At 36.5% G+C, this 11,343-nt stretch overlaps 2 protein-coding genes across 3 annotated transcripts; both read right to left on the reverse strand.

Moving 5' to 3' along the window:
• Positions 1-247: 247 nt before the first annotated feature.
• On the reverse strand, positions 248-3,940 carry LOC113756593 (receptor kinase-like protein Xa21). Of its 2 annotated transcripts, none has more exons than XM_027300231.1 (3): positions 1,887-3,940; positions 1,194-1,606; positions 248-369 (listed from the first exon to the last, which is right to left on the reverse strand). In XM_027300231.1, exons 1-2 carry the CDS (start codon positions 3,196-3,198, stop codon positions 1,203-1,205), a joined length of 1,716 nt encoding a protein of 571 aa, XP_027156032.1. In that variant the 5' UTR covers positions 3,199-3,940; the 3' UTR covers positions 248-369; positions 1,194-1,202. The 2 variants fall into 2 exon arrangements, with proteins under 2 accessions (XP_027156032.1, XP_027156031.1); XM_027300230.1 differs by lacking the exon at positions 248-369 and adding an exon at positions 676-954.
• Positions 3,941-6,663: 2,723 nt separating this feature from the next.
• Positions 6,664-10,469, reverse strand: LOC113756578 (putative receptor-like protein kinase At3g47110). The gene is made up of 2 exons (XM_027300213.1): positions 7,751-10,469; positions 6,664-7,070 (listed from the first exon to the last, which is right to left on the reverse strand). The coding sequence occupies exons 1-2, from the start codon at positions 10,467-10,469 to the stop codon at positions 6,664-6,666; spliced, it is 3,126 nt and encodes a 1,041-aa protein (XP_027156014.1).
• Between the last annotated feature and the right edge of the window lie 874 nt (positions 10,470-11,343).

Here is an 11,343-nt window from a genome sequence, read left to right on the forward strand (position 1 = left end):
CAATTGGCCATTCCAAGGATGGAATTTCCAGTCTTTGATGGAGAAAACCCATGGGAATGGATCCGAAAAAGACAAAAATATTTTCATACATTCCATATTCCTGACTCTCAAAAGATGGATATGCCATAGTTTATTAAGGCTTCAGTAGCCTTTCAGCATCCTGAGTTGATCAAGAAGATTAAGCCCTTTAGGGTGAAATTAGCTAATGGAGATAATTTATTGTGTAAATTCTCACATGATTTCTACGTACTGGATACGGAGCCTTATGATGTGATCATTGGTGTTGACTGGATGAAAGCATATAGCTCTCTTACTTTTGATTTCAAGAAGTTACAATTAGTCTTTGACAAGGAACAGGAGTTGGTTAACCTGCAAGGAGATTCAAAGACTGCTGGTGTGAAAATGCATTAGGGAAACAGAGCAACCAGGATCCATAACAGGCATAGGATTCATATCAAGAGAAAGAACTTCATTCCAGGACACGAAATCATAAACAAGTATAAGAAGTTATTACTAACTAATTTATACCACTAATCTGAGGTGAACTCAAGTTTCAGGCAATGCTCGAAATTTCAGACACACAAGGAGACTGATTTTAGTATGAACAAAAATTGGAATTATGGGGATCCATTTTTTCTCGGAGAAGAGGAATAGATTTGTAAATTAAGCGTTGACTGAAAGTTTCTACAGGCCAATATTAAGCAAGGACTAAATACTCTTATAGTATAATGTATAGTATGGAAGCATAAGATCCAAGCATAGTATGGAAGCATAAAGATGTTCAAGCCGAATTGACCTAATTCACTACCTTTCAAAACATACAATTCTTGTAAAGAAAGACTAGGAATATGTTTGAATCATCCATTTATTTTTTCAAATAAAAAGCCACAGATGTCTTCTTTATCAGTTCATCGAACTAGCAACTTCATCTTGGTGATTCAGACCAGTAAGCAGCTGCAAATCAAGATTTCAAGCATTAGTACAAGAAGACATCCTTTTCCATGCTAGTGGGCACAACACTTATATAACTTTTCTCTTGTTTCCGCTTTTTTTTTTTTGTGTGTGTCTAAAATGGATTCTGAACGATAGAAACCAGTTAGCTTACAAGACTTCGTCCAAAATAAAAGAATTTATCTAAATTAGAAAAAAAAATGAACTTCAACTTGTGGGCTGTATTAAATTCTCGAGTATACCTGTGGCAATCAAACTTCAAGATTTTCTTGGTGTACCCTCAGACCAAGTAAAACATTCTTTATGAGATGTAATTTTCTGACAACTTCATTCATATGCATCCTGTCATTTGGTAATCTTGCAGAGCACTTCAGTCCAATTTTCAGTAGGGAAATAATGCACTCCATCTCTTTTCCACCACTGCTATTTTTCCCTCCAGGAGTTATTTTTCTGTTTTCATCTCCTTCAAGAAAAAGCAATGGGTTCATGGTCTCAGAAACTTGTTCATATAAAGCCCCATTAACATAATTATGTAGATCCAGGTCACCCACGAATATATCATCAGTTGGTCTCCTCCCTGTAAGCATTTCTAGCAAAAGAATGTCGTAGCTGTAGACATCCCCCTGAGTTGATACCGCAAGACCCATTCCATACTCTGAGATTTTGTTTCTAGACATATTATTATTGGGTAGTAAAAGAAAAACTATATAAAAGAAATAAGTGATTAAAATAAATCAAATGTTAGATTGGGGCATAATGGACCTTCTGTTAGAACAAAATGACTTTAATTAAAATTTTTACTATGTATCGGTGATTAGAGATTTCATGTAAATCTGAAAAAAAAATTAAAAAGAATTAAATGTCCCAAAAGTTCTACATTTCTGTGCACAATTAAGTAACATCTTGACCATAAAAAGGTTGTAAATTATAATTACCTGGAGCTGCGTAACCTGTTGTTCCTTTTATGGCAATAGTACTGCTGGTTCCTTGCTCCGAAGAAGTGTTGACGGGTTTCGGGAGAAGCCTTGCCAATCCAAAATCACCCACATGAGCAACAAGATCATTGTCAAGAAGAATGTTACTTGGTTTTAGATCACAGTGAACAATCTCAGCTTCGCAGTGGTCGTGAAGATATTGCAATGCTGAAGCCACATCAATTGCAATATTTAGCTTCTGAAGAAGATTAAGACTTCTTGAGCTTGTTGCCTGATCAGTTGTCTCTGAAGGATGCAGCCACAGGTCCAGATTTCCATTTTCCATCAACTCATAGATTGGAGCTTTGAATTCATCACCCTTGGAATCAATACTGGAACAATAACTCACGATAGAAACGAGGTTTCTATGGCGAATATTTCTCAATGCTTTGCACTCCGCCTTAAAACTTTTCGAAGCTCCGTTCTTTTGAAGATCAAGAACTTTAACTGCTACAAGCTTATTGCCATATTTTCCTAGCCTTCCTTTGTAGACAGCTCCGAAATTTCCTGAACCAATTAAGTTGTCTGGAGAAAATCCTGAAGTTGCACGAACAAGTTCATGGTAAGAAAGCCGTAAGAGCTCATTGTTTCTTGTGGGCATGCTAGAGAATCCGGCCACCATTCTTCTTTCTCTTTTTCGATATACCAAGAAATATAACAACAATGCACCGAGAACCAGAAGCGCTGCTGGTAAAACAATGGACAACAATATGATAACCTTAAGCTTTCCTCTGGTTTTCCCTTTAATCACTGGGCAAGGTGGGAACTCCAATTCTGGAATGCCTCCACAGAGTTTGTTGTTGCCAGTCAATGATATTTGACTTTCATTCCTGAAAACTCCTGTGTTTGGTATCTCACCCTCAATGTCGTTGTAGGAAAGATTTAAGTAGCTCAAAAACTGAAGCTTCTGAAGTTCTTTTGGTATTGGTCCAGTCAAGTTATTACTTGAAAGGTCTAATTGCTCGATGCTCTTCCAAGAAGCCAAATTTGGTGGAATTGTTCCTTGGAAAAAATTGGATTGCATAAAAAGATTCTGCAGATCTGAACAGTCAGCAAGTGATATGGGCATACCTCCAGCTAGTTGGTTGTGGGAAACATTGAAATCCACCAAATGTATAAGCTTTCCAACTTCAGGAGGCAGAGAACCACTAAACGAATTTTCACCTATTTTCATGTAAATCAGTGATGAGTGCGTCTGCAGAAAATGTGGTGATATAATTCCATTGAAGTTGTTTTGAGATATATCCAGATATTGCAAATTTTGACAGTTCATAAGAACATTGTCAAATATATTGCCCCCTTAAAACTGGTTGGTTGATAAGTCCAGATTGTATAGAGTGGTGGCGTTACATAGGGTAGATACTATGTGTCCTGAAAATTGATTATCGTCAAAACGCAGAAGTTGCAAATTTTGTAATTTGCCAAAATCTCTTGGAATGACCCCCTAAAAGATAGTTTTCTTCAAGGCCAAGTCGAATTAGGTTGACAAAATTTCCAAATCCTTCTGGAATCGTTCCTGACAGTTGGTTATCTCCCAAGTACAATGTAGTCAGTTGATTTGAGAGATTGGCCATGATTTTAGGTACATTACCTCCAAATGTATTGACACTCAAGGAAAGCATTCCTAGATTACTGCAGTTGGTCAGTGATGCAATAAAATCTAAGTCCCCAGTTGAATTACCGCCGAAGAGGTTTATTTCAAGATTTAATCTTTGAAGATTTGTCAGATCTCCTAAATTAGCTGGAACTTGGCCTGCAACTTTATTATGGGAAAGATCAAGTATCTCAAGCCCAGAAGCATTGGTGATTGAAGTGGGAAAGTTTCCAGAGAAATTGTTTTCCGCAGCAGCTAATAGTTTCAGATTTGGTAGGGTGAGACCCATGTTAATTGGGAGATTGCCATGAAAGTAATTGTTGGTTACTGAAATGGAAGTAATGGCTGAACTATTAAAGATGGAGGCAGGGATTATACCAGAGAGTTTATTTGCTGCAAGAAATAATCGCACCAACCTTTTCAAGAGCCCTATCTCTAGAGGCAAACTTCCCTCCAGATTGTTGAAGTAAAGTTGAGTGCGTTCAATGATGATGATAAGTTCCCAATGGAAGAGGGAATCTCTCCCGTCAAATTGTTTTTGGTGAAATATATTCCTTTAAGCTTCTTCAAATTGCTTAGCTGATCAATTGGAATCTTCCCTTCTAGCTTGTTACTGGTTAGGTCAATAACTATCATCTCTGTGCAGTAGCTCAGGTTTGCTGGGATTTTTCCACCGACTGCATTACTTGACAAGTTCAAGACTCTTAGCCTGAGGAGGCGACCGAATTCTTGGGGAATCCCACCATGGAATTGATTCTCCCCAAGTTCCATGGACCTCATGAAGCTTAGATTTCCGACCTGAGGAGCTATGGTTCCAGACAACTGCTTATGCCTTAGAGTCAATGCAATGACCCTTTGGTGTCGAGTACCACAAGTGACTCCTTCCCACCGGCAATGGTGCTGTGAGTGGTTCCAGGAATTCAGCGCTCCAAACGGGTCATCATATATCTGATTCTTGAATTCAAGCAGAGCCAGACGATCGGTCTCATTTTGAAATTGTTTAGCAGCTGAAACATGGCTTACTGAAAAGTTCATGGCAACTGAGAGTAGGAGAAAAATGTTTGCTAATGTCGATGAGCGAAGTCCCCACATGGTCTTTGTTGGGATCGGCTACAAACTGATGATTGACTGGTAAAAGTTTCTGTGGATTGGGAACACGTTTGAGCCGTTAAAGATTCTTGTGTTCTGCTTTATGGTTGCCCAAACAACCATAAACTTCGTTGTCAAAGCTTAAACAAAGATATGGTCAGGTACTTTTCAAACCCCGAAAATTAATTGTAAAGGAGATCATAAACACTTAGATGTTGAATTCCTAATGTTTTGCATTATGGGTCATTCATTTGACTAATTAATTTTATATTATCCAGTCCAAGTTTTATCATACAGTCCACTTTTTAATATCATACCAGTCCAGTATGATATTATCCAGTATGATATTATCCAGTCCAATATATTTTAATCAATAGTCAACTCGACAATCAGCTGATATCAGTATGATATCATAATTATTTTATATTTTTATAAGTTTTAAAATATATTGAAATTAAATTCTTGGTTATATTTGGCCAATCATGAAAATGTTTCAAAAATATTAGACTTGCAATCAAATATACACCTAATAATTATATACAAAAATGTAAATTTATGGTTAAAACATGTCCATTCTCTAAAATTACTTAAAAAACTAAATTAAAACAAATTAATGCAAGTTGGAATCATTGATGCTAAATTAATGAAATCATAGGGATAAAAACATCTTGATTTAGAGATCATTTAGAAAAGCGAGTGATTTTGATATTTACACTAGATGGATGACTTTTTCTTTTATTCCTATTAATAAATAAAAGTGTTACAATTTAGGTAACTCAAATTATGTTTGGGGAAAAAAAGAAAATAAAGTTTGAGAATCGGATCAACTAGTTGAATCTGGTCACTGGTTTAACTGATTTTTGATGGTTTTGATTGATTTTTTACCAAAGCAGTTTTATACTACAAAACCAGTTCAAAAAAGAAGGGCGGTTCACGATCGGATTGATCGAACCGTCCGGTCCAGTTTGGATCTTCATGGTCGGATCGATCGAACTGTCCGGTCCAGTTTGGATCTAACAACATTTGTTTTTGTAACAAATAGTTTTAGGACACTCGTTAATACATCTAACCTAATATATATATATATATATATATATATATATAGATAAACACACACACACACATATATACTAATAATTATTATCTTCCCTTATATTTATATACTTTTCCTATTTAATTTTGCCTATCTTCCCTTGTATTTATTTACCTTTCCTAATTAATCTTATATTTATAAAAATATAACACCTAAAATATATCTTAACAAGTGTCCTATGGGCACACGTTACTATTATTGTATAACCTATTTGAGACACCCCCAACAAAATAGGAATAAAAATAAAAAAGGTTAGTACATACCGACTGATTATGCAGGTGATGATGCATATGATTATCATTTAATTTCATACTAAATGAAATTTTTTTTACAATGACCACCATGGCCATCCATAACTTAATCGGGCAATGTATGGATATGCTAGCAAGGGAACATATGGGTTTATTGTGCAATTGATTCCTGCCCTCTACCCCTTTATGTCGTTCTCATTGTGATTAAGATTTCATGTGGTAGCAAAATCAACATTCAAAGAAAGGCATGCTTATGTAAATCAATCATTGGAGCAAGAGCATGCCCTGTAATTAAGTACAGTACAATTTATTGTATAATGTATATTATGGAAACATAAGATTCAAGTATAACACAGGAGGATAAAGATGTTCAAGCAGAATTGAGCCAATTGCCTGCCTTCCGAAACATTCAGTTCCTATAAAGAAAGAACATACCAACATATTTGAGTCGTCCATTTAATTTTTCAAATAAAAGAGCCAAAGGTGTCTTCTTTAGCTGCTCACACAGCTATCAACTTCAGCTCAGAGATTCAGACCAACAAACGGCTGCAAATCCAGATACATCTTTTTCCACGCAAGTGAGCACAACACATCACTCCTTTTTTTTTTTTGGCTAAAATAGATTCTGAATAGAAAAAATCGTTTGTCTAAAATAGAAAAACTGAACCTCAATTTGTGACTGTATTAAATTCTCATGCATACCTGTAGCAATTAAACTTCAAGATTTTCTTGATGTACCCTGGCACCGAGAAAAACATCCTTAATGAGATGTAATTTGCTGACAACTTCATTCATGTGCATCCGATCATTTGGCAATCTTTGTGAGCATTTGAGGCCGAGTTTTAACAGGGAAATAACACACTCCATCTCTCTTCCACCATTGATATTTTCCCTTTTAGGAGTTATTCTTCTGTTTCCATCTCCTGCTTTGCAAAGAATCAAGGGTTCCACGATCTCACAAACTTGTTCAGGCAGAGCCCTATTAACATAGTTATGCAGATCTAGCTCGTCCATAAACATATCATCAGTTGGCCTCCTCCTAGTGATCATCTCTAGCAGGAGAATCCCATAACTATAGACATCCCCAAGAGTTGATGCCGTAAGACCCATTCCGTATTCTGAATTTTTGTTTTCAGATATATAATGTTACGTTGTAAAAGAAAAACTTTAAAAAAAATAGGGAAAATTATCTAAGGGAGATAACTGGATCAATTGTTTAGATTGGGGTAGATTAAACATATCTACTAGGTACTGGTTCATAAATGAGACTTAATTGAAATTGTTAAATATGAATCACTAAAAGCCTAATGTTTAGATTGGGGGTCAATTGCCCGAAACCATTTTATCAATTAGTAACTCATTAAAATTAACTATCAATTATACAGGGTATATCACCCAAGATTCTAACAAAAGATCATTTATAATTTTTTTTTACTTTAATTGAACAAAATTTATTTGTTGCTCATCATCTTGTTTTTTTTTTTTTTTTTTTTTTTTTGCTTCTCCTTGTGGACATGCCGCCATTTTCTTGCAATTCATTTCAATAATATGTATATTTTTTCTTCTTATTATTTAATATTAGTCTCAAATTGCATTTTAAAGTAGGTGACTGAAAATTGTGGTGTTACCTAGGGTAGGTTAGACATATAATTTGGGGGAAGGGGTGGAAAGAAATATAAACGAGAGGTTCTGGGTTTGAACCTCCTACTTATAATAATTAAAACAAAACCTATAATTTGAGAGTTTGATTAGTCTGCGCACAATTAAGTAAAATCTTGACAACAAAAATTTGCATTACCTGGGGCTGCGTAACCGATTGTTCCTTTTATAGCAATAGTACTGCTGCCTTCTTTCTCGGAAGATCTGTTGACGGGTTTCGGGAGAAGCCTTGCCAATCCAAAATCACCCACATGTGCAACAAGATCATTGTCAAGAAGAATGTTACTTGGTTTTAGATCACAATGAACAATCTCTGCTTCACAGTGGTTGTGAAGATACTGCAATGCTGAAGCCACATCAATTGCAATGTTCAGCTTCTGAGAAAGATTAAGGCTTCTTGAGCTTGTTGGTTTATCAGTTGTCTCTGGATGCAGCCACAGGTCTAGATTTCCATTTTCCATCAACTCATAGACTAGAGCTTTGAATTCATCATCCTTGGAATCAATACTGGAGCAATAACTCACGATAGAGACAAGGTTTCTATGGCGAATATTTCTCAATGCTTTGCACTCGGCCTTAAAACTTGTGGAAGCCCCATTCTTTCGAAGATCAAGAACTTTGACTGCTACAAGCATATTGCCATGTTTTTCTAGCCTTCCTTTGTAGACAGCTCCAAAATTTCCTGAGCCAATTAAGTTTTCTGAAGAAAATCCTGAAGTTGCACGATGAAGTTCGTGGTAAGAAATTCGCAAGAGCTTATCGACTCCTGTAGGCATGCTAGAGAATCCGGCCACCAGTCTTCTTTCTCTTTTTCGATATACCAAGATATATAACAACACTGTAATAAGAACCAGAAGCGTAGCCGGTAAAACAATGGACAGCAATATGACAACCTTCAGCTTTCCTCTGTTTTTCCCCTTAATCACTGGGCAAGGTGGGAACTCCAATTCTGGAATGCCTCCACAGAGTTTGTTGTTGCCAATCAATGATATTTGACTTGCATTGCTGAAAATTCCTGTGTTTGGTATCTCGCCCTCGATGTTGTTGTAGGAAAGGTTTAAGTACCTCAAATATTGAAGCTTCTCAAGTTCTTTTGGTATTGGTCCAGTCAAATTATTACTTGAAAGGTCTACTTGCTGGATGCTCTTCCAAGAAGCCAAATTTGGTGGAAATGTTCCTTTGAAAAAATTGGCCTGCATAAAAAGATTCTCCAGATTTGAACAATCAGCAAGTGAGATGGGTATATCTCCAGCAAATTGATTGTGGGAAACATTGAAATCCACCAAATGTATAAGCTTTCCAACTTCAGGAGGCAGAGAACCACTAAACAAATTTTCACCTATTTTGATGTACATCAGTGATGAGTGCGTCTGCAGAAAATGTGGTGATATAATTCCAGTGAAGTTGTTTTGAGATATATCCAGATATTGCAAATTTTGACAGTTCATAAGAACATTGTCAAATACATTGCCCCCTTCAAACTGGTTAAATGATAAGTCCAGATAGTATAGATTGGTGTTGTTGCATAGGGTAGAGACTATCTGTCCTGACAAGTCATTATGGTCCAGACGCAATCCTTGCAAATTTGGTAACTTGCCAAAATCTCTTGGAATAATCCCTGAAAAAGAGTTCAATTCAAGGCCAAGTTGAATTAGGTTGACAAAGTTTCCAAATCCTTCTGGAATGGTTCCTGACAGTTGGTTTCCTCCCACGAACAATTCAGTGAGTTGATTTGAGAGATTGGCCATGATTTTAGTTACATTACCTCCAAATGTATTGGCACTCAAGGACAGAATTCTTAGATTACTGCAGTTGGTCAGTGATGCAATAAAATCCAAATCTCCTGTAGAATTATTGCCGAAGAGATTGTGATTAAGATTAGCTCTTTTGAGTTGTGTCAGATCTCCTAAATTAGTTGGAATTTGGCCTGCGAACTTATTATAGGGAAGATCAAGTATCTCAAGCCCAGAAGCATTAGTGATTGAAGTTGGAAAGTTTCCATACAAGTTGTTCCCCCCGACATACAACACTTGTAGATTTGGTAGGGTGAGACCTATGTTGGTTGGGAGATTGCCATGAAAGGAATTGTCGGCCACTGAAATGACAGTAATGGCTGAACTATTAAAGATGGAGGCAGGGATTATACCAGATAGTTTATTTTCTGCTGCTGAAAATATAGATAACCTTTTCAAGAGCCCCATCTCCATGGGCAAATTTCCCTCTAGATTGTTGAAGTCGAGACTGATTCGGATCAATGATGATAAGTTCCCAATGGAAGAGGGAATCTCTCCTGTCAAATTGTTTGTGCGAAGATAAAAATGTTCAAGCTTCTTCAAATTGCTTAGCTGATCAATTGGAATCTTCCCTTCTAGCTTGTTACTGGTTAGGTCAATAGCTATCATCTCTGCGCAGTAGCTCAGATTTTCTGGGATTTTTCCACCGAGTGCATTACTTGACAGGTTCAAGACTCTTAGCCTTTTGAGGCGACTGAATTCTTGGGGAATCTCACCATGGAATTGATTCTCCGCAAGTTGGATGAACCTCATGAAGCTTAGATTTCCGACATGAGGAGATATGGTTCCAGACAACTGCTTATACCTTAGAATCAAGGCTATGACCCTCTGATGTCGAGTACTGCAGGTGACTCCTTCCCACTGGCAATGGTGTTGTGAATGGTTCCAGGAATTCAGCACTCCAAATGGGTCATCATATATCTGCTTCTTGAATTCAAGCAGAGCAAGTCGATCGGTCTCATTTTGAAAATGTTTTGCAGCTGAAACATGGTTTACTGAAAAGCTCATGGCAACTAAGAGTAGGAGAAAAATGTTTGCTAATGTTGATGAGCGAAATCCCCACATGGTATTTGGAATTTCGATGGGATGTGAAGGCAAAGATGGATTAATTTGCAACAAATTGATGATTGAATGATAAAAGTTTCTGTGGAATGGGAACAATGTTTGAGCAGTTATAGATTTTTGTAGTTCTGCTTATATTAACCCAAACAACTGGAACGAAATAATTTCTTGGTATATTTTCGAGTAAAATGAGCTAAACTTCGTTGTGAGAACTTAATACAGAAATGGTCAGCGAGCTTCCACCAACTTACAATTTAGTAACCTAATAAAACAAACACGCAAGATGATTATTGGTCCTTTACGTATCAACCTCTATCAATTTGGAAAATGGCCCAGACAGCGACTTTATAGAAATCAATTGCTCTGCTCTAGTGTGCATTTTTCAGTTGCTCTGCTCTAAGTCTACACAAACATACAAAACTGAGCACAAATAATTTATCTGAGGTTGGAGAAAATGTATTCTTGTTTCTTGACCTAAACAACAAAAGTGTTCTCTTCGTCTTACTTAGTTATATTTTTATTCCTTTTTCCACATCTTCTAATTGACAACCAACCTAATGTCTTCTCTCAAATAATTGAGATGACTAGTCAGCGGCGGATTTGTAGTATGGGCATGGAGCACCAAATTCCATTAGTATAGCCTTCAATTTTAGTAGATTTTAAGCATTGCCCCCCAATAAATTTTCCTCAAAAGTGAATGTACTGCTCCAAAATCAAAGGAACTAGGTTTGCAATTTGATGGAATTGGAATACTAAACAATTCAAAATCAAATGCTTTTTACTCTAATCATTTAGTTTCCTCGAAAGTCAATTTAATTTACTACACATTACTTAAATACTTTCTTTGGACTTTTTCCAATAAAATAAATATAGAATT

Source organism: Coffea eugenioides, unplaced genomic scaffold, assembly GCF_003713205.1.
Source record: "Coffea eugenioides isolate CCC68of unplaced genomic scaffold, Ceug_1.0 ScVebR1_23;HRSCAF=104, whole genome shotgun sequence".
Taxonomy (NCBI): domain Eukaryota; kingdom Viridiplantae; phylum Streptophyta; class Magnoliopsida; order Gentianales; family Rubiaceae; genus Coffea; species Coffea eugenioides.